A 27472-nucleotide genomic window follows, 5' to 3' on the forward strand; every position below is an offset into this window, starting at 1 on the left:
TGCTCTAATCATCATTACGTGATAGATAGGATGTACGAGTTACACAGAAATTGGGAAAAATAAATTAATTAATTCTCAGTATGTGGTGAAGATATCAAACTGCACAGTAATAGAAGTTTGAAAATATTTCACCTATTTACGTTAGTGTCACCAGTCAGACTGGTCAGTGCTGCAACATTCTAAACAAAATATATATATATGTTTTTAGACGTTAAAAAGATAAACATTGATTGCGCAATTTGGTAGTATTGCTGGGTACGTAGCTGCACAGATTCCATCAGGCATCTGAATTTTCATTGTTTTTGCTAAACTGTAGTTAGAAACCATATTCTCATGAACATGGACAACACAACCGCTTCTTCTATTCCTTAATAGTGGTCGTCAAGTTCCGCACCCTGCCTACATTGCCTATCACTCACCTTCTGCTTTGTGATTCTTTTTGATGGGGCGTTAATGCCAAGTGTTTCCAATGGATAGATAATTTGTCGTCTTCGGCGCACAGGAACAAGGCAGTGAAGGGCAGACGTCAGGGAATGAACGTGTGTACTCTGCAGCTGAAAGGAAACGTTTTTAATTGTTACTTCACTATAAAGCATTAGATTCAGAAAGATTCAGAATTAGTTTCACAGGAAATAAATCCGAAATATGCCAATCAGAAGCTGGAGTAGGCCTCTCTGCCCCTCAAGACTACGCCACAAATCAATAAAAGGATGGCCTATCTAACTGCATTCTCAACTCTACATTCCAGTCTGGTCCTGATAACTTAGCTAATGAAGGCTAATCATTCGACTAGGATTTGGAAGAGATAAAGGCATTCATTATTCAATCAACTGTTCAAGAATATCATAGAACTTTGTTGAGGGAGGAAGAAAACATTTAAAACTGGTTGAATTCTATTGAAATCCTAATTTCCAAAAAAGTAACGAAGACTTGCACCAAGTCAGCTGGCTAAGCAAAAGTCAGGAGATCCCTCTGCCGAAGCGGATGTGAACCCAACATAGTCAAGACCCATCAGGGGCGTCGCACGATTGGCAGTCCCACCAACAGTCTATTTTGTTGTCATTAAAAAAATATTTTTAGTGTGTGTTAAAAGTTTGTGTAAATGTTCTCCGGTTTGTTTTATGTGGGGGGAGGGGGAGGGGGTCGGGGGAAACTTTTTTTTCCCCCAGTTGTTTTCTGGATCGCATCTCCGGTCGCAATGCGGCCTACCATTGATGGAGTTAGAGGCCTCCTTGGACTGACTTTGCGCCTCACTGCGGGGCGTGGACTTAACATCGGAGTCGATCCCTTGCCTGGGATAGCTCCGACCACAGCCTGTGGACTTTACCATCGAGAGCTCGCAGTCTCGGGGGAGGCCGAGTCGGGAAGCACCATTGACGCAGAAGCTCGACCAGCCCCGACGCCAGGTCTGATCGCCGGCGCGGGGGAGCTGACATCCCCCCCCCTGATGCGGGAGCTGATCACCCAATCCGGAGGGCCCAAACGCCGCCGGCTATGGGAGTCAAGATCGTCCCGTCAAAGGAGGGCTCGAGGCCCCCGACCGCGGGAGAGCAAAGAAGGGAAGAGATTTGAATTTTTTTTCACCTTCCATCACAGTGAGGAATGTGGGGAAGTCACTGTGGTGGATGTTTATGTTAAAATGGATTTTGTGTGTTCCGTTGCTTTTTATTTGTATGACTGACTTGGCAAATGAAATTCCTCTTATGTTGCAATCTACTATTTTTACAGATAACATTTTCAAAGGAGTGGAATATTTTGAAACAAGTATATTTTTAAATAAGAAATAAATAAGATATAAATATTATGCCATGACTTTTTTTTTACCTTCCTTGAAGATTTGGGATAAATAGGATAGTAAAGACATGACTTAAAAGTTATCCGGAGTATCTCTTTGAGAAAATATCTCGTATGGTGGTAGAAAATTGGGTTTAAAGCAAAGTGATAGAGATGCCCATGTTCTTCACGCTGATGATGATTGAAGTAGATGAAATTTTCAATGTTGTAATGTGAACGAATATATTCAATATCCTGCAAATAAGAAAATATAACAATGAAAAGAAAGGAAAATAACCAAAATCTGCTCTTGCACGAAGGAAAGTAAGGACTTACAATTCAAGAGGCTTAGATGGGAAGATTTTGTAAAATGCATTCAAGTAGGTTTCTTGAAACAGATCAACTAGGGGAGGGCCAATATTGGACCTTTTATTAGAAAATGAGCATGGCCAGGTGACTGGTTTCAATGACAGAAGATTTTGGGAACAGTGAGCACAATCCCTTGACTTTTAAGATAGTTATGAATAAGGATAAGTCCGGACTTCTTTGGAAAGTTCTAAACTGGGGGAAAGCAAATTACAACAATATCATATAGACACAAGGAATTGCAGGTGCTGGATCGGGTCAGGACCCTTCTTCAGATGAATTGAAGTAGGGGGGAGAAAGTTGCAAAAGAGCTGGGGGCAGGACAAAGCCTGGCAAATGATAGGTGGGTACAGGTGAGTAGGGGTTTTGATCTCTGCTCTACTGTAATTATTCTGACGATGGGTACTGATCTGAGAACATCGCCTATCATGTCCTCCAGAGACTTCTAACCGACATACACTATAAACCCACTGACTCCCATGGCTATCTGGACTACACTTCTTCCCACCCTGCTTCCTGTAAGGACTCCATCCCCTACTCCCAATTCCTCCGTCTACGCCGTATCTGCTCCACGGATGAGGCGTTCCACACCAGGACATCTGAAATGTCCTCACTATTCAGGGAACGGGGGTTCCCCTCCTCCACCATAAATGAGGCTCGCACCAGGGTCTCTTCCATACCCCGCAACACTGCTCTCTCTCCCCATCCCCGCACTCGCAACAAGGGCCGAGTCCCCCTAGTCCTCACCTTTCACCCCACCAGCCATCACATACAAAAAATAATCCTCCGTCAGTTTCGCCACCTCCAACGTGACCCCACTACTGGCCACATCTTCCCATCTCCCCCCATATCTGCCTTCCGCAAAGACCGCTCCCTCCTTAACTTCCTGGTCAATTCGTCCCTTCCCAAACCACCCCCTCCTCTTGGTACTTTCCCTTGCAACCGCAGGAAATGCAACACTTGTCCCTTTACCTCCCCCCTCAACTCCTTTCAGGGACCCAAGCAATCGTTCCAGGTGCGACAGAGGTTTACCTGCATCTCTTCCAACCTCATCTATTGCGTCCGCTGCTCTAGATGTCAGCAGATCTATATCGGTGAGACCAAGCGGAGGTTGGGCGATCGTTTCGCCGAACACCTCCGCTCGGTCCGCAATAACCTAGCTGACCTCCCGGTGGCTCAGCACTTCAACTCCCCCTCCCACTCCGTCTCCGACCTCTCTGTCCTGGGTCTCCTCCATGGCCACAGCGAGCAGCACCGGAAATTGGAGGAACAGCACCTCATATTCCGTTTGGGGAGTCTGCACCCCGGGGGCATGAACATCGACTTCTCCCAATTCTGTTAGTCCTTGCTGTCTCCTCCCCTTCCTCAGCTCCCCTGCTGTCTCCTCCCACCCTCCAGCCTTCCGGGTCCCCACTGATCAGTCTGAGAAGGGTTTCGGCCCGAAACGTTGCCTATTTCCTTCGCTCCATAGATGCTGCTGCACCCGCTGAGTTTCTCCAGCTTTTCTGTGTAACCATGTCCTCCAGAGATGCTGCCTGACTCGATGAGTTACTCCAAAACTTTGTTTCATTTACATTTATTAGGCAGGAGAAATGAATAACATTGTAATTTTGAACAACACAATTTAATCCTTGGATGAAAATTTGAAACTTAACTATTGTTTCTTTTGCTGTATTCAGTTTTTTTTTGTTTATTTTCAGGATCTAGGCATTCCTGGCAAGGCAGCATTTATTGCTAATCTGGCCCCAGAGAAAGTGGTGTTGAGCCATTTTCTTGAATTGCTGCATTTCATCTGATGAAGGTATTCACAGTTCTGCTATTGGAGACTTCTGGGATTTAGACCTATTGTCAATGAATATCATGGAGTATACAACAAGAAAACAGCTCTTTGGTCCAACTTGCCCATGCCAACCAAGATGTCCCATCCACACTAGTCCCATATGGCAGAGTTTGGCTCATATTACTCTAACCTATCCTATCAATGTCTGGTTATTTAGAAACGTATTAATTTACATTGCATTTATGGTGATTATTGTTTCTTTATTTCATTGTCCCTCCTTACTCTTTCAGGAGCTGTTCTTTCTCCCATACTATTACAATTCATATTTTCCTATATTGACATTTATCTTCCAATTACAGGTTCATCTGACAAATTTATAAATTACATCTTAACTCTCTAGGATACATTTATTGAAAATCTTAATCATCGTCGTATGTAACTTTCAGTCTGAAGAAGGGTCTCGACCCGAAATGTCACCCATTCCTTCTTTCCAGAGATGCTGCCTGACCCGCTGTTACCCCAGCAATTTGTGTCTATCTTTTATTTAAACCAGCTTCTGCAGTTCTTTCCTACACATTTCAACTTTTAATAGTGGTAATAAACTGAACGTAACAGAATACCAAGGGCCTGTCTCACTTACTCGATTTTTTCGGTGACTTGCCAGCACCCGTCACAGTCACAGCATGTTCTCAAACTTTCAACATGTTGAAAATCCAGTGGCAACCAGAAAAAGGTATGACTCTTTGGGCGACTACTCACCACCAAACTGGAATCATCCCGCAAACCTTGTTTGGTGGTGAGTAGTAACCCAAAGAGTGGTACCTTTTTCTGGTTGCCGCTGGATTTTCAACATGTTGAAAGTTTTCGACATACTCACCACCAAACAGGCATCATCCCGCAAAGCCTGTTTGGTGGTGAGTAGTAACCCAAAGAGTGGTACCTTTTTCTGGTAGCCGCTGGATTTTCAACATGATGAACATTTTCGGCAACCTGCTGCGACTATAACGGGTGCCAGCAAGTGGCCAAAAAAATCGCGGAGTTGGGACAGGCCCTTTAAGTAAATTAATGAATAACTGGTCGGCAATCATTTACTGCAGTTAGGAACTGCCATGGAAAATTTTAATGGCCTGTCGATGTATATTTTAGCTTTCATTATGTAAATTATTGGAAAATGTAAAATAAAAATAATGAAAGGAGGTGTTAAATCGTTGGCCTTTCACCTCTGTGAGCCCAAATCAATTAATTGAAATAAATTTAAGCAGTTTCAATCTATTGTCTTATGTTTCTTCTCAACGTCATTAATATTTAACTAATGCTGGCCTGCCATTAACCCACATGCTACATTATGCAAGAGTGTTTATTCCCCACGGGTTTTCTGATTTTTGGATAATGTGCCAGCTTCAATAGCCAGGAGATAAAAGTGAAAGGAGATTGAGAAGAAAACAATATGTTGGAGTGGACCAACTGGGAGTAGATGTTGCTTGCTCGTTCATCTGTGATATTGAATCTAGCTAATCAGATACAATTTATAAAAACTCCATCTATCTGCTCAGTTTGATCAAGCTATCAAAATACCACATTAAATGACTGAATAACATTATTAAACCTAAAATTGTTTTTAACTTCATCATTACAAGATCTATTAAATGAGAAGTGACACATTTAACAGACAAGCAGGAGTAGCACAGGCAAGCAAATACGCAGAACACAGCAAAGAAATTCTGGAGTTCTCTGCAATAAATGACTTTAGACATTTAGGCAAGCCAAATAATGACAATTACAGTATTTATGACAAGAAGTTAGGATAGGAAGTGCTCAGGGTAATAATCTATATGTCAATAGCTGAACCTTTTCTCCAGAGCCACAATCCTCCCTAGGTTACAAACGCTTGAATAAAGTACATGCCGTACATATAACTGAGCAATTGGGAGACCAATAGGATGGTTTTGCTGGCTTCTGGTGGGCTCCAGGTTCCGCCACCTGGGAACATCCGACTTGCAAACTGGCCAGGTTATCAACAGTTCACAGGAAAATTATTCTGTTGTGAGCTGAGGAGGTTCTGTATATAATAATAGATCTTTAGAGATTCCAGATGCCGGTTCACTTATTTCATCAGTGGGCATATAGTTAGCATGTCTTTACTGTCATTTCTAATAGTTGTCAATACCTCTTCATTCCTGATAATGGCAATCCCCACAATTTCCGATAAAACGTCAGCGACAACGACCTGCATTGGAGTTCCATCCTGACAAAAATAAATAGCAGAAGTTAACATGACATGACTAGTTAAACAATATGTAAACAGAAGTAAAACCAAACTTTTGGGATATTGATAAACATTTTGAGTGGATGAAAATGACAAATTAAAAGGGATTTTAACCTAACTAATAAATTTGAAACACCATCAATTGGATCAGAAGAAATAAAAGGTTCTCTAGTTCTATTGCACTAATTAATATTTGGTTTTACTGTATTTTAATTTTTGACAGTATAGAATTGTTGAAACATAAATTCCACCACACTTAATATACAGGACAATAAGATTACAGAATGCTTCCGCATAAGGGTTTGGATGTCTTTGGATCAGGAACAGGGATAGTTAGCATGGAGGTAGAAGCAAGTAATTATGATGGAAAATGGAATGATGACAATAATTGAAAGAAAAATAGACAATAAAAGTAGTGTAGTCTTCCCATAATTGCATTGGGCATTAATGCGTCCAGACTTGGAATAGTGAGTACATTATTGATCTCCTTGTTTAAAGAGGAATGTACTTAAAGTTGAGGCAGTTCAGAGAAGATTCACTCAAGTCAATCCCAGCAAGATTGTCTTAAGAGGAAAGATTAAATTGGGGTTATATCATTAGTTTAGAAGAAAGAGGTGTGATCTTATGGAAATACATGAGATTCAAAAGAGCTTGACAGGAGACGTGCTGAGAAAATGTTTCCCCATTGTGGGAGCATTGGAATTTGTGCATATTGTGTTAGAATATTCGGCTTCCAATTCAATACGGAGATGAGGTAAAATATCCTCTCTCAGTATTTTGTGACTCTTTCGAGTTTATTCCGAAGTTACGCGAAATCTGTCGGGGACGATTTAAACTAATGTGGCAGGGGGATGGGTCAAGAGCAGGGGGCAGGGGGGTTATAAAAAAGGTAGAAGCAATAGGTAGCAAGGTGAAAAGTAAAAGTGGCAGGCAGACAAAACCAGGATCAAAAATCAAAAAGGGCCACTTTTCAACATAATGGAATAAGGGGTAAGAGCGTTGTAAAAACAAGCCTGAAGGCTTTGTGTCTCAATGCAAGGAGTATTCGTAATAAGGTGGATGAGTTGAACGTGCAGATAGCCATTAATGATTATGATATAGTTGGGATCACGGAGACATGGCTCCAGGGTGACCAAGGCTGGGAGCTGAACATCCAGGATATTCAATATTCAGGAGGGATAGACAGAAAGGAAAAGGCGTTGGGGTAGCGTTACTGATTCGAGAGGGGATTAATGCATGGAAAGGAAGGACATTAGTTGGAGGATGTGGAATCGGTATGGGTAGAGCTGCGAAACAATAAGGGGCAGAAATACGCTGGTGGGTGTTGTGTACAGGCCACCTAACAGTAGTAGTGAAGTCCCTGGAGATGGTATCAAACAGGAAATTAGAAATGATGCGACAAAGGCAAAGCAGTTATAATGGGTGACTTCAATCACATATAGATTGGGTGAATCAAACTGGCAGGGGTGCTGAGGAAGAGGATTTCTTGGAATGTATGCGGGATAGTTATCTAAATCAACATGTAGAGGAACCAACGAGAGAGCTGGCTATTTTAGACTGGGTATTGAGTAATGAGGAAGGGTTAGTTAGTAGTCTTGTTGTGCGTGGCCCCTTGGGCAAGAGTGACCATAATATGGTTGAGTTCTTCATTAGGATGGAGGGTGACATTGTTAATTCAGAAACAATGGTTTTGAACTTAAAGAAAGGTAACTTTGAGGGTATGAGACGTGAATTGGCCAAGATTGACTGGCAATTAATTCTAAAAGGGTTGACGGTGGATATGCAATGGAAGGCATTTAAAGACTGCATGGGTGAACTACAAAAAATGTTCATCCCAGTTTGGCAAAAGAATAAATCAGGGAAGGTAGTGCATCCATGGATAACAAGGGAAATCAGGGATAGTATCAAAGCAAAGGATGATGCGTACAAACTAGCCAGAAAAAGCAGCATACCGGAGGACTGGGAGAAATTCAGAGACCAGCAGAGGAGGACGAAGGGCTTAATTAGGAAAGGAAAAATGGATTATGAAAGAAAACTGGCAGGGAACATAAAAACTGACTGCAAAAGTTTTTATAGATATGTGAAAAGAAAGAGATTAGTTAAAACAAATGTAGGTCCCTTGCAGTCAGAAACAGGTGAGTTGATCATGGGGAACCAGGATATGGCGGACCAATTGAAAACTACTTTGGTTCCGTCTTCACTAAGGAAGACATAAATGATCTGCCGGAAATAGCAGGGGCCCGCGGGTCAAAGGAGGTGGAGGAATTGAGTGAAATCCAGGTTAGTCGGGAAGTGGTGTTGGGTAAATTGAATGGATTAAAGGCCGATAAATCCCCAGGGCCAGATAGGCTGCATCCCAGAGTACTTAAGGAAGTAGCTCCAGAAATAGTGGATGCATTAGTAATAATCTTTCATAACTCTTTAGATTCTGGAGTAGTTCCAGAGGATTGGCGGGTAGCAAACGTAACCCCACTTTTTAAGAAGGGAGGGAGAGAGAAAACGGGGAATTACAGACCAGTTAGCCTAACATCGGTAGTGGGGTAACTGCTAGAGTCAGTTATTAAAGATGGGATAGCAGCACATTTGGAAAGTGGTGAAATCATTGGACAAAGTCAGCATGGATTTACGAAAGGTAAATCATGTCTGACGAATCTTATAGAATTTTTCGAGGATGTAACCAGTAGCGTGGATAGGGGATAACCAGTGGATGTGGTGTATCTGGACTTCCAGAAGGCTTTCGACAAGGTCCCACATAAGAGATTAGTATACAAACTTAAAGCACATGGCATTGGGGGTTCAGTATTGATGTGGATAGAGAACTGGCTGGCAGACAGGAAGCAAAGAGTAGGAGTAAACGGGTCCTTTTCACAATGGCAGGCAGTGACTAGTGGGGTACCGCAAGGCTCAGTACTGGGACCCCAGCTATTTACAATATATATTAATGATCTGGATGAGGGAATTGAAGGCAATATCTCCAAGTTTGCGGATGACACTAAGCTGGGGGGCAGTGTTAGGTGTGAGGAGGATGCTAGGAGACTGCAAGGTGACTTGGATAGGCTGGGTGAGTGGGCAAATGTTTGGCAGATGCAGTTTAATGTGGATAAATGTGAGGTTATCCATTTTGGTGGCAAAAACGGGAAAGCAGATTATTATCTAAACAGTGGCCGATTGGGAAAGGGGGAGATGCAGCGAGACCTGGGTGTCATGGTACACCAGTCATTGAAGGTAGGCATGCAGGTGCAGCAGGCAGTGAAGAAAGCGAATGGTATGTTGGCTTTCATAGCAAGAGGATTTGAGTATAGGAGCAGGGAGGTTCTACTGCAGTTGTACAGGGTCTTGGTGAGACCACACCTGGAGTATTGCGTGCAGTTCTGGTCTCCAAATCTGAGGAAGGACATTATTGCCATAGAGGGAGTGCAGAGAAGGTTCACCAGACTGATTCCTGGGATGTCAGGACTGTCTTATGAAGAAAGACTGGATAGACTTGGTTTATACTCTCCGAATTTAGGAGATTGAGAGGGGATCTTATAGAAACTTACAAAATTCTTAAGGGGTTGGACAGGCTAGATGCAGGAAGATTGTTCCCGATGTTGGGGAAGTCCAGGACAAGGGGTCACAGCTTAAGGATAAGGGGGAAATCCTTTAAAACCGAGATGAGGAGGAGAACTTTTTTCACACAGAGAGTGGTGAATCTCTGGAACTCTCTGCCTCAGAGGGTAGTTGAGGCCAGTTCATTGGCTATATTTAAGAGGGAGTTAGATGTGGCCCTTGTGGCCAAGGGGATCAGAGGGTATGGAGAGAAGGCAGGTACGGGATACTGAGTTGGATGATCAGCCATGATCATATTAAATGGCGGTGCAGGCTCGAAGGGCCGAATGGCCTACTCCTGCACCTAATTTCTATGTTCTATGTTTCTATGTTTCTAATATCTTCAAAGTTTTGATCAATATTTAGGTCAAGAGTTATCAGGAAAAGTAAAAGATTGGAGCCGAAGCTAAGGTCAGGACAGCCATGATCATGTTGAATGCTGGAGCATACTTGAGAGATAATGTCACCAAATTCACCTTCTATGTCTCACATTCTATTTGTTATAGAGCGATTGGCATGTGGTGAATTAAATAGAGTGAAGCAATTAGTTTTGTGGTTGGGATATGTAATCTAAGGATGCATTTGACTACTTAAGTCTTAAGCCTGGATAGATTGAATGTGGCGAGGATGTTTCCACTGGAAACATAGAAAAATAGGTGCAGGAGTAGGCCATTTGGCCCTTCGAGCCAGCACTGCCATTCAATATGATCATGGCTGATCATCTAAAATCAGTACCCCGTCCCTGCTTTTTCCCCCATATCCTTTCTGGAAGAGTCTAGAACTAGAGGCCATACACTCAGAATAAAAGGATGTACCTTTAGAAAGAAGATGAGGAGAAATTGCTTTAGAAAGATGGTGGTGAAACTGCGGAATTCATTGCCACAGATGGCTATGGAGGCCAAGTCAATGGATATTTTTAAGGCGTAGATTGACAGATTCTTGATTAGAATTGGGTTATAAGAAGGCAGTCATAAGTCATAAGGTCATAAGTGGTAGGAGTAGAATTAGGCCATTCGGCCCATCAAGTCTACTCTGCCATTCAATCACAGCTGATCTATCTCTGCCTCCTAACCCCATTCTCCTGCCTGCTCCCCATAACCTCTGACACCTGTGCTAATCAATAAACAGGGTTGAGAGGGAAAGATAGATCAGCCATGATTGAATGGCAGAGTAGACTTGATGGCCGAATGGCCTAATTACTTGATAGCCTAATTCTGCTCCAATAACTTATGAACTTAAGTGTGGTCAATTAGCTCCCTGTGACATTGCATCCAACTCATTGGGTCTTCACCAAGTGATTACTATCACTAATACTCTCACTGTTTTCATATAGTTTGTCTAAAGGCTTTTGGCATTCTGGTCCTTTGCATTTATCTTTCTTTGCACCCTTCTCCCATAGCTTCCAACACAGTAAATCTGCAAAGTTCATGTAATGAGATTACTTGTTAAATGACACTCCAGTTAACTTTTTTGGGGAAAAAATCCTCCTTGGAAACACAGTGCATCTCATTATTAAGAGATGTGAATGGCCTATACGTTGTAAGGGCTGCCTAAGTGGATCTGGCCACGTGTGATATTGAGTGAATTACAACACCATTCTGAGATAATAGAACCAAAGAACCTCATTGAGGAGGAGCCATCTTGGGGAACGGCTGCTAACCAGCAGCCGTCCGTTTAATTCATTTTGTTTCCAGTTTTTAGTAAGTCTTGTTCTTTGTTTGTGGAGAAATGGACTTCTGAATGTGGGGGGAAGGAGGTAATCATACTTCTAGGTCCCTACCTGGTCGGTGAGGCAGCTTTTTCTCCGGGCTGCCCATCGACCCGTCTTCGTAGCCTACCAGCGGGAGTGGAGCGCCGTTTCCTGGTGGGAACCGCCCAGCGCCTCGGCTTCGGTGGCGGCACAGCGCTGGAGCGCTATTGTGGAGCGGAGCGGGCGATGCCTTGCCTGGGTTGCCGCGTTGGATCGACGCGCTGGAGCTCCGGTGAGATGTGACTGCCAAGATCAACACCTCCGGGCTGCGGGTCTGCGGAGCGGAGCGGGCGGCGCCGACATTAACATCGGGAGCCTGTGAGCTCCAACGGTGCATCCCTGTCGGCTTCGGAAGCCGACAAATCCCTGCTAGGAAGCGGCCGTTCCAGGTGGCCCAGCCGCTGTGAGGACTCTCCCGACGCCGGGGCAACACCACCCGGCCAGAACGGCCAGGAACATCGGGCCTCCGTAGAGGCAATAGCGGTGGCCTCAATAGGCCTGACTTTTGGGAGAACTGGGGATGGGGACTGGACATTGTGCCTTCCCCCACAGTGGTAACCACTGTGTGGGGATGATTTTTCTGTGTGTAAGTTACTATGTTAGTCTGTGTCCAAGATGGCTGTCGGAAGGGAGAGTGGACGCTGGCGCGCTTTAGCTGCCGCTGCTCTCTCTTCACATTGTGTTTTTTGATTTTTTGATTTTGTGTTTTTGGAGCGATTTCTATCTTTAATTTGTGTATTGATGATGTCCTTACTATTTATTTTTCTCCAACTATATATTTTTTCTCTTCTGTTAATCTTTGTAAGGTGTCCTTGAGATTTGAAAGGCGCCCAAAAATAAAATGTATTATTATTATTATTATTATTAAGGGTAGGATGGAACTGTAAATGCTCGTCAGGCAGCATCTGTGGAGAAAAGGAGTAGGCAACATTTCAGCTTGGAACCCTTCTTTTCAGGTTCTGACCTGAAACGTCACCTATTCCTTTTCTCCAGAGATGCTGCCTGACCTGTTGAGAACCTCACATTTAATACTGGCTGCCTGCATAATTAGACAATGAACAGGTAACATAAAGTCAGCAAACTGCCTTAATCAGGAGCAATTTGGGAGAATTAACTGAGCCCCTCAATTTTTCTCAAGCCTTCGTATAGCACCTCTGCAATTTATTATTATGGCCAAATAAATGTCTATGGATACAAATATTTGTAAGAAAATCCACGAGGATTAACCTTATTACTAACTGCTGTAACATAATTAATTGAGCTACGGGACCTGGTCTAAAATGTTCACGAAGTGCAAACAGAATTATTACTGGCAGCACTAATACAACTTTCATTTAGCATAAGGAATGGGTGTACAAGCAAACTATGATCCTGGAAGGCACAAAGTGCTGGAGTAACAGCAGGGCAGGCAGCATCTCTGGAGGACATGGATAGGTGACGTTTCGGGTTGATACCCTTCTTTAGACCATGATCCAGGAAGTTACTTTTCTGCTACAGCTTTCTCTGGAATGTAGGTAAGTTCAAGTGCTTGAAGTATCAGATCTGAATCTATTTCTTTTTTTAAAGGCAGCAGACACAATGATATTTCAGACATGGATTGCTTACTTTAAAAAAAATGTTAGATAACAGTATTAAATGATAATAATTTACAAATTAAACAACATATTGTGCTTTCAACAGCAAAACCCAAATTGATCAAATACTCACTTCATCTCTTCGGCACTGATTATATGTATATAAATCAACTAAAATACTGCTTTGCAGTTCAAGACTTTGGACAAGAAGTTGAATTTCTTCTGTGTCATCGCTTGTTGCAAGTCGTACCTTAATGGATCTGAGTAATACACAAAAGGACACAAAGTGCTAGAGTAACTCAGCAGATCAGGCATCATATCTGGAGAACATGGATAGGTGATGTTACGGGTCGAGACCCTGACTGGTGACTGACTAAATGACAAAAAAGGAATAAAACTGTCATATAACTGATCTGTGAAAACTGACAATCTCTGCCTTAAAAATATATATTGACAGCCTTCACAGCCGTCTGTGGCAATGAATTCCACAGATTCACTATCCTCTGACTAAAGGAATTATTTTTGAAGGTACGACCTTTTATTCTGAGGCTATGGCCTCTAATCCTCGACTCTCACACTAGTGGAAACATCCTCTCCACATTCACTGTATCTAGGCCTTTCACTATTCGGTAAGATTCAATGAGGAAGATCTTTCTAAACTCAGCATGTTCTTGGAAGGTCCATTGTCACAGCGTTCAACATTAAAGTCACTAAATAAATGAAAGTTTAAGTAAAGCGTAGTTTACTAGACAGCACAGTGGCACAACAAGTATAACTGCTGCTTCACACCAAGCCAGGTTAAATCCTGGCCTCCAATGCTGTCTCAGTTGGGTTAGCAGGTTTACTGTGTGACTGTGTGCTTACTCCAGGTGCTTTTAACTCCATCCCAGAGCCATGTGGGTTGGTGTGTTAATTGGCCACTGTAAAAAGTGTAGGTGAATGATAAAATATGGGAGGAGGTGATGGGAATGTGGAGAGAATGAAGTATAATTGTTATGGGATTAGTGCAAATTAGTGCTTGATGGTCAGCATGGACTTAATAGGGCTCAATACACTCGGTACGAGGAAAGGATCATTGCTGTCTTCTCAGCATTGAGAAAACATGAAAAAAAAAATCATAGCTAATCTGGTGATATCATTTTAAATGTGACTGAGTTAATCCCCCCTTGTGTAATAGATGAGGTTTAGTTGAGTTTAGAGATAGTATTTCCTTTCCTACTGAAATGCGCTTTTTCGATCGAGGTTTGATCGCCCAGCGCGGGAAAGCAGACATCCCCCCAATGCGGGAGCAGATCGCCTTGACGGAGAATGCCTGAACGCCGCCGGCTATGGGAGTCAACATCGTCCCGTCAATGGGGGCTTCAGGCCCACGACCGAGGAAGAGCTAGGGAAAGGGCTTGAACTTTATTTCACCTTCCACCCCAGTGAGGAGTGTGTAGGAATCACTGTGGTGGATTTTCATGTTAAAATGTGTTTTTGATTGTTCTATTTCCAAGATGGCTGCCGCTGCTCTCTCTTCGATTTGTGTATTGTTGCTGTCCCTACTACTGCTTGTTTTTGTTTCATTTTGTTTATATGTGTGTAATTTGCTTGTTTTAATCTGTAAAGTGTCCTTGAGAGTCCTGAAAGGCGCCCATAAATAAAATGCATTGTTATTACTATATATATTTAGCATTGAATCATCTATAGTTTACATTAGTGCATAGGATTAGCACTTCTCCCATCAGAAGCTTGTCGATTATTTGTTAAATAATGGATGAATTACATCACTATTTGAGAAATACCTTTGATCTCTTCTTAATCGGTGGTTTTATTGCTTGGAATAACATTTAAGCTTCCATTTGTTTCAAAATTATATCAAAGGAAAAGATGTAACTCAAGGTGTTACCATTTTGTTTTCGTTCTTTTCTCATTATATCAGTGTAGTGGCCAATTTAATAAAATATCGCTGTTCTCAGTTAAAAGCATTTCATTGAGTTTGCGAGATTTTTAAGCACTGCTGTGAAGAGCACAAGCCCCATGACATTTATTAATACTCACCCAGGAGCATTGTTATTATCTGGCTGAAACCATGTGTCAAATGTAATCCTCCTTCTGCTGCTATTCAATAAATTGATTTATGGTTGTTAGGTTCAGAAAGCAGAACCTCAATAAGCATCTGAAATGGCACTCCAGGTTGCAGCTATCTGTTCATTGTATTATTAGTCCAATGACATGGATAGCATTTGTAATAACATATGGTCGGAAATAATGTTCATCTAATGACATTTTGTTGAAGGAAGTTATTTTCTTTTTCAGTCATTTTCCTGATCATTATTCAGCTGTATTCAAGGCTTTAGACCATTATTAAATTCCTTGATCAAAAGCGCCGAGATCTCAAAAAAATATAACATGAACCTATTAGCCGCACCATGTCAGACACCCAACTGATGGGGATTTTATAGGGGACATCTGTAAATATAGTATAGCAACAATTTTAACATAATTTCACATAATTTTAAATCTGCATAACACACAATTAGTCACAGAACACGGATGTAAAAAATTACTCTCTTGCATCAAAATGTTTGTCATTCTCAGTTAATGTTCGGTGCATATTGCTGTTTTTTCCGGAGTGCAAATGGAAACTATGAAAATTAGAGACAAAGTAATGGACTGCAATACAAATCCCTTGTTTCCACAAGGTGCAAGGATCAGGATGGACAGATTAAAAATAATTGTTCCATGGTGTTAAAAATTCAATTGGGCTTCTTCACACCAAATAGAACTTTTATTATAGAAACAGTCATGAACAAAAGGTTGTGAATCGAACTGTCAATTGCTGTTTCCTTTCTTGTCTTCTCTTTCGCTAACTCTCTCATTAACCCATAAACCAGAATGGATTTATCAACAGCTTTTCACAACAGAAACCCTGGTTCTTTCCTATCACAGATATTAACTTTGACCTATTTTTCACTCCCCAACCTTCTTGTAACTAAACACTCACTCTTTCCAAGTTCTGACAAATTGTTTCACCTGACACATTAATTATGTTTATCATTCCACAGATGCTGACTGGCCCACCGAATATTGCCAACATTTTCAGATTTTATCTCAACTGTTGTCCTGGTTGTGATCATTACAGATTATAGATTGCATATGAAAGATTCATTGGTCTATCACTTAATATCACATCAAAGGAGTTTGAGTTTAGTCTATTGTCATGTGTACTGAGGTTCAGTGAAAAACTTTTGTTGCGCACTAACCAGTCAGCGGAAAGAAAATACATGATTACAATCGAAACATCCATAGCGTACAGATACATGATAACGGTAATAACATGAATATCATTTAGCCAGTAAAGTCTGATCAAAAATAGTCCAAGGGCTTCCAATGAGGTAGATAACAGTTCAGAACTGCTCTCTAGTTGTTGGTAGGCTTCGCCAAAGCAACATTCTCCCATTGCTTGATAAAGTTAATGAGCATATGAGCAGGTTGTAAATATTTCTTACTTGAGCAAACCTTTACGATGTGTGACATACAGCTCATGGGGTATTGTGGTCTTGCTGTAGGGCACAACACGGATAAAATCCTTCAACAAGGGAAACTCAGGGACCACATGAGGTACAGTGATAACGCAAAAGTCTCGGTCCTGTAATCATATGTAACAAAAAAAAAATTACAAATTAATAATGGATTTTAAAGTTCCAACAAACTGAAAGATTCAGTGGAAATTGGAAACTCTGGGAGTTAAGTTTAAACACATGTAACATGCATCTAAATTACAACAAATGGTTATTTTTGTAGAGGTTGTGAATGTAAGAATTTGACGCATGGGTTTAATGATGCGGAGAAAACAACTAGAGAAATAAGACAAATGGACAGCCCATTTCAGACTGAAGGAGAACATGTGCTTTCAATGCATTGTGAATCCTAATATCCCAATGGATGCATCACATATGATTTTAATATAATTGCAAACTTCTGTCATGGGTAATGTTGTGTAGTTGCGCACCTTGCATTTATTGTAGTTATGCTTTTCATATAGTACCTGTGAAAGATAGCTCATTGGGGCAACATTGAGTTACAACAATTCATAGTGGTGTTAAATTCCACATATTTATCAGTAATGCCCCTGTCCCACTTAGGAAACCTGAACGGAAACCTCTGGCGACTTTGTGCCCCACCCAAGGTTTCCGTGCGGTTCCCGGAGGTTGCAGGTGGTTGTCGGAGGTTGCAGGTAGTGGAAGCAGGTAGGGAGACTGACAAGAACCTCCGGGAACCGCGCGGAAACCTTGGGCGGGGCGCAAAGTCTCCAGAGGTTTCCGTTCAGGTTTCCAAAGTAGGACAGGTGCATAACTTCTTTACTTTAAGAGCATAGAGCATAGAAAGGTACAGCACCAAAACAAACCCATCAGCCCACAATGTCTGTGCTGAACATGATGCCAAGACAACGCCTATCTGCCTGCTCATAATCAATATCCCTCCATTTCCTGCATATTCATGTGCCTATCCAAATGTCTCTTAAATGCCACTATCATATCTGCCTCCACTATCATCCCCGCAGCATGTTCCAGGCACTCACTGCCCCCTGTGTAAAAAATGTGCCCATTTTTAAAAAAACGTTCCCCCTCTCAACTTAAAGCTATGCTCTTTGTTATATTATTTTTTCCTCCTGGAAAAATTGTTCTTACTGTCTACCCTATTTATGTCTCTCATAATTTTATATACTTTATTTTAGTTTAGAGATACAGTGCGGAAACAGGCCATTCGGCACACAAGTCCCCATATTAACACTATCCTACACACACTAGGGACAATTTATACATTTGTACAGAGCCAATTAGCCTACAAACCTGTACGTCTTTGGAGTGTGGGAGGAAACCGATCTCGGAGAAAACCCGCATGGTCACGGGGAGAACATAAAAACAGTCAGCACCCATGGTCGGGATCGAACACGGATCTCTGGCGCTGAAAGCGCTGTATGGCAGCACTCTACCACACCCCTTCTATCAGATCACTCCTCAGCCTCTGGTGTTCCAGAAAAAAATCCATTCCAAACCCACCACATCCTTTCTGTAATGGGGTAACCGGAACTGCACACACTACTCGAAATATATCCTAACCAAAGCCCCATTGAGCTGCATCAAGACTTCCTGACTCTTATACTCAAACCCTGACCTATGAAAACAAGCAAACCTTATGCCTTCTGTACTATCTACTCCATCCACTTTTGGTACCACTTTCAGGGACTTATGAACTTCGACCTCAAGATTACTATGAACATCAATACTGTTAAGGCTCATGCATTTCATTGTATATTTTCACCTTACATTCAACTTCCCAAAGTACAAAACCCCAAACTTGCTCAGATCAAACTCCATTTGCCATTTCTTTGCCTATTTTTGTAGCTGATCTATATCCTGCATGTATACCTTGACAACCTTCCTCACAGTCCATGACCCCAGCAATCTTAGTGTCACCTGCAAACATATTAACCAACCCATCTGCATTCAAGCCCAAGTCATTTATGTATATATCACAAATGGCAGAGGTCCCAGTACAGATCCCTGCGGAACTACACTGGTCTCAGATCATCAGCCTGAATATTATCCTTCAACCACAACCCTCTATCTTCTATCAATAAGCTAGTTCAAAATCCTTATGACCAAGTCACTGTTAATCCGTGCATATTAATCTTCTGGAAAATTGAAATCTGTAGACAACCTATATGACTCTATAGGTTTTACAAATAATCCATTCATAACGACACTAAATACACTTTCAAACAACATAGTTCCTTGACAGGGCATGAAATTATTCAACAAAGCATTATAATCTGTTCTGAAGAAAAGTCATCAAACTCAAATTGTAACCCCCTTTCTTGCTCCATAAATGTTGCCTGACCTGCTGAGTGTTTCCGATATTTCTTGTTTTTGATTTGAGATTCATTATTATGGTCTAACATAATAAAAATCACCCGTGTCATTGGTTTACAAGGTGTTGTACTTTACATTATATGACATTGGTTTCGGAATAACAAGCATGAAAATGATTTACCACTCACTTACTGGATAGAGATTAAATATGTAGGGCAAAAAGTCCTGAGACCTGTGAACAAAGAATACAACATATTTACTGCTTCTGGTCATGATAAGAAACCTTAGCTGGGTCATCCAAAATACCTAATACCTTGCTTTTACCTTGTTTACTTGTATATACAGTACGTATCCTCAATACAAATCTTGAAAGTACAGAAATTATGCAAAATACATATTATTGGAAAAAGATAACCTAATGTTTGAGTAATTTTTGTGACAAGCCTTGCCTCATTTCCCTTCAAAGTCTCACTGGGATCACCGAGCTGTGAATTTAGGCTAATTTAAATTAAGTTGCATCTTAATCATGAAGAACAACTCAATGGATACGGGGCCTTATAAATTCAATCATGAGAGAAAAGACAATATGGCACTCCAAGGGAGATCCACACTAAATTATCCCAGTACTATTCATACAAGACTTAAAACTGAACCTTCGGATATATTTGCACCCCTAATCCATTGTCCCCTCAGAAAATACTTCCATTTATAGAGTGGCTTTCAGAATCTAATAGCTTTCTAATATGGTATTTTAATGGTTGTTACACTGGAAACTTAACAGCTAATTTGTACAAGACAAGATCTCACAAAAAGCAATGAAATAATCACCAGATAATATTTTGATCAATGGACACACAAAGGCTGTAAAGACAGTGATAATGTTCCTGGTATTCTTCAAAATAGTACTATGAGGACGTTACCCACATAAGAGAAAACATGGTGCCTTGGTTTAATTTAACCTGCAAAACGGCATCTCTGACAAAGCAGCATTTTCTCAATAAGATACATTAATGTCAGCCGTGGGGGGTTGTGTGCAAACGTTTCTGGAATTCACAATCTCCTGCCACAAAAGTAAGGCTAAGTCACAGCTGATATATGATGCTTTTGCACAGCTCCCCATATTTGTTCCACATCTGATACTTGCAGCCAATCAATCATAGCAAGTAGTGATACACAACAAGCACTACAATCAGCAATGAAGCAGATAAATTATCAGGTTTAGGCAAGACATTGCTTATTCATATTACTAGAAGATATTTATTCAGTCCTTGATCTGTTGGTCTCTAGAAGGACAAATTTTAAAGCCTCATCCTAAACCACCTTGGCTTCATATAGCCACATCACTGGAATCATTTCAAGCTGTACAAGCCTTTAGGATGGCACGATCGCACAGCAGTAATGTTGCTGCCTTACAGCGCCAGACACCCATATTCGATCCTGACAACGGGTGCTGTTTGTACATTCTCCCTGTGACCGTGTAGGTATTCCCCAGTTTCCTCCCACATCCCAAGGACATACAGGTTTGTAGGTTAATTGGCTTCGGTAAAGATTGTAAATTGTCCCTAGTGTGCAGGATAGTGCCGGTGTAAAATGATTACTGATAGGTGTGGACTTGAAGGGCCGAAGGGCCTGTTTTCGCACTGTATCTCTAAAATGAACTAAACTAAACTATGATGTTTAAGAAGGAACTGCAGATGCTGGAAAATCGAAGGTAGACAAAAATGCTGGAGAAACTCAGCGGGTGCAGCAGCATCTATGGAGCGAAGAAAATAGGCAACATTTCGGGTCGAGACCCTTCTTCTGAAGAAGGGTCTCGACCCAAAACATTGCCTATTTCCTTTGCTTCATACAAACTAAACTATAACGTCATTTAATCCTGTTGCTGATTCTGTTGCCATGTGGGTCTCTCACCTCCTCGTACCCTACACCTTTCAAGTTCAAGTGAGTTTATTGTCATGTGTCCCTGTATAGGACAATGACATTCTTGCTTTGCTTAAGCACACAGAAAAAATAGTAGGCATTTACTACAAAACAGACAAATGTGTCCATATACCATGATATAAATATATACACACATGAATAAATAAACTGGTAAAGTGCAAATAACAGAAAGTGGTTATTAATAATCAGTTTTGTCCGAGCCAGGTTCAATAGCCTGATGGCTGAGGGGAAGTAGCTATTCCTGAACCTGGTTGTTGCAGTCTTCAGGCTCCTGTACCTTCTACCTGAAGGTAACAGGGAGATGAGTGTGTGGCCAGGATGTTGTGGGTCTTTGATGATACTGCCAGCCTTTTTGAGGCAGCGACTGCGATAAATCCCCTCGATGGAAGGAAGGTCACAGCCGATGATGGACTGGGCGGTGTTTACTACTTTTTGTAGTCTTTTCCTCTCCAGGGCGCTCAAATTGCCGAACCAAGCCACGATGCAACCGATCAGCATGCTCTCGACTGTGCACCTGTAGAAGTTAGAGAGAGTCTTCCTTGACAATCCGACTCTCCGTAATCTTCTCAGGAAGTAGAGGCGCTGATTCTTCTGTTCTGCCTTTTACTGCCTCAAACATGCCCCACTTCTTGAAACTTTACTTACGTTTTTCTATTTCAAATCCACAAGGGATTGTGAGTCATTTTAACTGTATTACAATTTACATGATCCTGGAACTTGCCTTGATTCATATTTCTCATCTATGCAGAACAACTGTATGCAAAAAACATTATCTGTTTCTGTTAAATGGGGGGGAACCACTGGGCTGGTTCTTGCTTTTTCAGTCGGTTGGTTTAGAACATTACTGTCTGATTCTCTGGCAGTTTCATCCTGGATGATCATTTCTTCCTGCTGAAAGAACAAGTAAAGTATGACAAACTATGCATAGATATGCTGGAATTGCTCACATTTTTAACAGTATATTTTTTCCTCAATAGGCATTGCCCATTGATAAAAAGTATTTTGTATGCCTCTCATTATTTTATAAACTTCTATCGGGTTTTTTTTCTCAGTCTCTGACCCTGCAGAAAAAACAATGATAAGATTTAACCTGCAATTTGAGAGGGAGAGGGTGAAACCCGATGTGTCAGTATTGTGCAAAGAGGCATGAGGGAGGAGCTGGCCAAGGTTGACTGGATAGAGACCCCAGCAACAATTACGGTGGAACAGCAATGGCAGGAAATTTCTGGGAACAATTCGGAGGATGCAGGATCTATTCATTCCAAAGAGGAAGAAAGATTCTAGGGGGAGAATGAGGTGACGGTGGCCGACAAGGGAAGTCAAAGACAGTAAAAAATTAAAAGGGAAGGCGTATAACATAGAAAAAATTAGTGGGAAGCCAGAGGATTGGGAAGCTTTTAAAATACAACAGAAGGCAACTAAAAAGGCAATTCAGGGAGAAAAGATGAAGTATGAAGTTAAGATAGCCAATAATATAAAATATAGCAAGGATGAGGGACTCACCCAACATTGGGAACATTTTTCCTGCAACCAGTCCTTTTATAATGTTATATGTTTCTATAAGATACCCCCTCATCCTTCTAAACTCCAGTGAATACAAGCCTAGTCTTTTCAATCTTTCTTCATATGACAGCCCAGCCATCCCAGGGATCAATCTCGTGAAGCTAGGCTGCACTGCCTCAATCATAAGGATGTCCTTGCTCAAATTAGCAATTCACGATACAGAAAAATGGATAAATAATACTATGATCATTGCAGAAATTAAATACTCCAGATTAGATCATTAAAAATACTAAGTCGCAATGCATTTCAATCGCATAGGTAGAGAAATTTAACACGTGTGACCCAAGAAATTCCCTACCTAAAGGTATATTCCTGGTTCTGGGATTTTTTTAAAATAAAGATAAATACCTTTCTTTCTGCATTATCTTCAGGCTGTGGAGGTGTAATAATTTCATTTACTGTCAATGGAAAAGTAGATTAGCCATAGTGGGTCTGAACAGTGAAAATATGGATATGCTTGCTTGCAATCAAATAATACTGGTTTATGCCAACATAACACATTAGCTTCCACCCCTTCCAAGCCGCCTTAATTACACATAATAGAGTAAATATCGCGAAGAGCAAGTTACTTTCAGTTCTCTGGCTTATAGGGTACTCAAAGCTGAATGGTCCTCAGACTTTTCTTCCACGTCCCATTCTTTATCTGCCTTAAACCCCTGTCCCACGGTACGAGTTCATTCCAAGAGCTCTCCCAAGTTTGCCCTGATTCCAACTCAGAGTTTTATGGTAATGGCCACTCGTCGGTACTCGGGGCTCTCGTGGACATTTTTCCACATGTTGAAAAATCTTCACGAGTCTTCCCATGCTTACCTGCCATTAGCGAGTCTTCTCAAGTACCTGCCGTTAGCATTATGAGCCGCTAAGAGACGTCCCTGAGCTCTGACGTACCCGCTACGTTCATTCTCCGTGCTTACCCCGAGTTTGATTTTTTTTTTTTAACTCAGGAGAGCTCTTGGAATGAACTCATACCGTGGGACAGGGCTATTATGGCCAAGATTTTGGTCATCAAAATTAACTTCTCCTTTTTCTTGGTGCCAGATTTTGTCTAGTTATGCTCTCATTAAGGATAGACAATAGACAATAGACAATATGTGCAGGAGTAGGCCATTCAGCCCCTCGAGCCAATATGATATTGGCTGATCATCCCTAATTAATACCCCATTCCTGCCTTCTCCCCATATCCTTGACTCCGCTATCTTTAAGAGGCCTATCTAGCTCTCTCTTGAAAGTATCCATAGAACCGGCCTCCACCGCCTTCTAAGGCAGAGAATTCCACAGACTCACAACTCTCTGTGTGAAGAAGTGTTTCCTCGCCTCCGTTCTAAATGGCCAACCACTTATTCTTAAACTGTGGCCCCTGGTTCTGGACTCCCCCAACATTGGGAACATGTTTCCTGCTTCTAGCGTGTCCAAACCTTAACAATTTTATATGTTTCAATAAGATCCCCTCTCATCCTTCTAAACACCAGAGTATACAAGCCCAGCCACTCCATTCTCTCAGCATTGACAGTCCCGCCATCATGGGAATTCAACCTTATAAACCTACGCTGCATTTCCTCAATAGCAAGAATGTCCTTCCTCAAATTAGGGGACCAAAACTGCACACAATACTCCAGGTGTGGTCTCGCTAGGGCCCTATACAATTGCCGAAGGACCTCTCTGCTCCTATACTCAACTCCTCTTGCTATGAAGGCCAACATGCCATTCACCTTCTTCACTGCCTGCTGTACCTGCATGCTAACTTTCATTGAGATGACAATAAAGTGCCATCGTATCGTAGTGACTGATGAACAAGGACCCCCAGATCCCGTTGTACTTCCCCTTTTCCCAACTTGACACCATTTAGATATTAATCTGCCTTCCTGTTTTTGCCACCAAAGTGGATAACCTCACATTTATCCACATTAAACTGCATCTGCCATGCATCAGCCCACTAACCCAACCTGTCCCAGTCACCTTGCATTCTCATAGCATCCTCCTCACAGTTCACGCTGCCACTCAGCTTTGTGTCATCTGCAAACTTGCTAATGTTACTCTGAATCCCGTCATCTAAATCATTGATGTATATTGTAAATAGCTGTGGTCCCAGCACTGAGCCTTGCGGTACCCCACTAGTCACTGCCTGCCATTCTGAAAGGGACCCGTTAATCCCTACTCTTTGTTTCCTGCCTGCCAACCAATTTTCTATCCATGTCAACATTCTACCCCCAATACTATGTGAGCTAATTTTGCCCACTAATCTCCTATGCGGGACCTTACCAAATGCTTTCTGAAAGCCCAGGTACACTACATCCACTGGCTCTCCCTTATCCATTTTCCTAGTTACATCCTCAAAAAATTCCAGAAGATTAGTCAAGCATGATTTCCCCTTCGTAAATTCATGCTGACTCGGACCGATCCTGTTACTACTATCCAAATGTGCCGCTATTTCATCTTTTATAATTGACTCCAGCATCTTCTCCACCACCGATGTCCGGCTAACTGATCTATAATTCCCGCCTTTCATAAAAAGTGGGAATAACATTAGCTACCTTCCAATCCACAGGAACTGATCCTGAATCTATAGAACATTGAAAAATTATCACCAGTGCGTCCACAATTTCTAGAGCCACTTCCTTAAGTACCCTGGGATACAGACCATCAGGCCCTGGGGATTTATCAGCCCAGTCCCATCAGTCTACCCAACGCCATTTCCTGCCTAATGTGGATTTCCTTTGTTTCCTCCGTCACTCCAGATCCTCTGGCCACTAGTTCATCGGGAAGATTGTTTGTGTCTTCCTTAGTGAAGGTGGATCCAAAGTACCTGTTCAACTCATCTGCCATTTCCTTGTTCCCCATTACAAATTCACCTTTTTCAAGGGTCCAACTTTGGTCTTAACTAATATTTTCCTCTTCACATACCTAAAGAAGCTTTTACTATCCTCCTTTATATTCTTGGCTAGCTTACCTTAATACCTCATCATTTCTCCCTGTATTGCCTTTTTAGTTATCTTATGTTGCTCCTTAAACATTACCCAATCCTCCGCTCATATTTGCTACGTTGTACTTATTTTTTATTTTTATACTGTCCCTTGTCAGCCACGGTCACCCCTTACTCCCCTTGGAATCTTTCTTCCTCTTTGGAATGAACTGACCCTGTACCTTCTGCATTATTCCCAGACATACCTGCCATTGTTGTTCCACTGTCATCCCTGCTAGGGTATCTTTCCAGTCAACTTTGGCCAGCTCCTCCCTCATGGCTCCATAGTCCCCTTTATTCAACTGTAACACTGACACCTCCGATTTACCCTTCAACCTCTCAAATGGTAGATTAAACATGACCATATTATGGTCACTACCTCCTAATGGCTCCTTTACCTCAAGTTCCTTTATCAAATCCGGTTCATTACATAACACTAAATTCAGAATTGCCTTCTCCCTCGTAGCCTCCAATACAAGCTGTTCTAAGAATCCATCACGGAGGCACTCCACAAACTCCCTTTCTTGGGGTACAGGACCAACCTGATTTTCCCAGTCTACCTGCATGTTGAAATCTCCCATAACAACCGTCGCATTATCTTTACTACATGACAATTTTAACTCCTGATTCAACTTGCACCCTATATCCAGGCTACTTTTTGGGGGCCTGTAGATAAGTCCCGTTAGGGTCTTTTTACCCTTACAATTCCTTAGTTCTATCCATACTGACTCCACATCTCCTGTGTCAATGTCACCCCTTGCAAGGGGCTGACCAACAAGCTACCCCATCCCCTCTGCCCACCTGCCTGTCTTTTCGATAGGAGGTATACCCTTGAATATTCAGTTCCCATCCCTGGCCCTCTTGCAGTCATGTCTCTGTAATTCCCACAACATCATACTTGCCAATTTCTAACTGAGCCTTAAGCTCGTTCACTTTATTTCTTATACTTCGCGCATTCATATACAACACTTTAACTTCGGTATTCACCTCCCCTCTCGCACCGCTCGCAATTGGACCAGACCTTGCTCTCTTATCCCTTCTCAAATTTTCCTTCCTATTAATTCGGGAATCTTTTGTAACTTTTCCTGTACTCACTTCGCCTTCAACTACATCTTTATACTCCCAATTTGTCAATCCCTCCCCTCCCCCCGCACTATTTAGTTTAAACCCACACGTGGAGCTCTAGCAAATCTGCTTGCCAGAACATCGGTCCCCTTCTAGTTAAAGGTGTAACCGTCCTTTTTGTATTTCTGAGAAAGATCTTCAGCTATTCTCATGCCTACTGTAAAGGCAGGTTTTTGTTACAGTAGTTTTGTGCAAAGTGAAATTAAGATTAACATCTTCCATGTGTGTAATCTCAATTGTTAGTGTATTGCCATCATCTCTAACACAATTGGTGAGACCACACTCGGTGTACTTTGTGCAGTTCTGATTGTCCAGCTATAAGAAGGATGTCGTTGTTGGAAAGGATGTAGAAACGATTCACATAGATTTAAGATCAGAAGAAAGCGATTTAAGAGGGACTCATTTTTACTCTAGTCCGTGTCTCAAATGAGCTACCAGAGGAAGGTATGGAAATAGATACAATTATGACTTTCAAAAGTAATTTGGACAGATATATGAATAGGAAGGGTTCAGACAGATATGTGCCTGATGCAGGCAAATGGGACTAAACCAGAATGCCAACTTGGCCGACGTGGATAAGGTTTGCCGAAGGGCCTGTTTCCCTGCTATATAGCTCTGTAACTGTATGATTATTGCCTTTTGGGTTCCTGATCTTGGTTCTAAATGGCATACTCTATATCCCTTTCTACCTTTCATTTCTCTCCTTTTCCCTTCCTCTGTCTCAGATTTTTAATTTAAGCCCTCTAAGCCCACCAGCAAACATCTCTGGAGGACCCTGTTCCTAGTCCTGCCCAAGTATAACCTGCCCAGTTTGTAGGAGTGCTAATGCTCCACAAATTTGAATACCTGCTCCCTTCACCACCTCTCTAGCTACATATTTATCTGCTGTATCTTCCAATATCAACTACAAATCTATAACACTGAAAATG

The 27472-nt window shown here is 41.8% G+C and overlaps 1 protein-coding gene across 2 annotated transcripts in view; it reads right to left on the minus strand.

Annotated features, from left to right (window-relative positions):
- The window catches only part of cfap61 (cilia and flagella associated protein 61), a 114657-nt gene that overhangs the window by 67449 nt on the left and 19736 nt on the right, over nt 1-27472 (minus strand). For both annotated transcript variants that reach the window (XM_055638990.1, XM_055638991.1), the window contains exons 9-16: nt 22808-22857; nt 21618-21787; nt 19148-19187; nt 16589-16728; nt 13231-13357; nt 6087-6164; nt 1825-2028; nt 420-554 (exon numbers count right to left, since the gene is read on the minus strand). In XM_055638990.1, coding sequence (XP_055494965.1) covers nt 420-554; nt 1825-2028; nt 6087-6164; nt 13231-13357; nt 16589-16728; nt 19148-19187; nt 21618-21787; nt 22808-22857 — 944 coding nt within the window. The remainder of the gene's footprint in view (nt 1-419; nt 555-1824; nt 2029-6086; nt 6165-13230; nt 13358-16588; nt 16729-19147; nt 19188-21617; nt 21788-22807; nt 22858-27472) is intronic.

Source organism: Leucoraja erinacea, chromosome 8, assembly GCF_028641065.1.
Source record: "Leucoraja erinacea ecotype New England chromosome 8, Leri_hhj_1, whole genome shotgun sequence".
Taxonomy (NCBI): Eukaryota; Metazoa; Chordata; class Chondrichthyes; order Rajiformes; family Rajidae; genus Leucoraja; species Leucoraja erinaceus.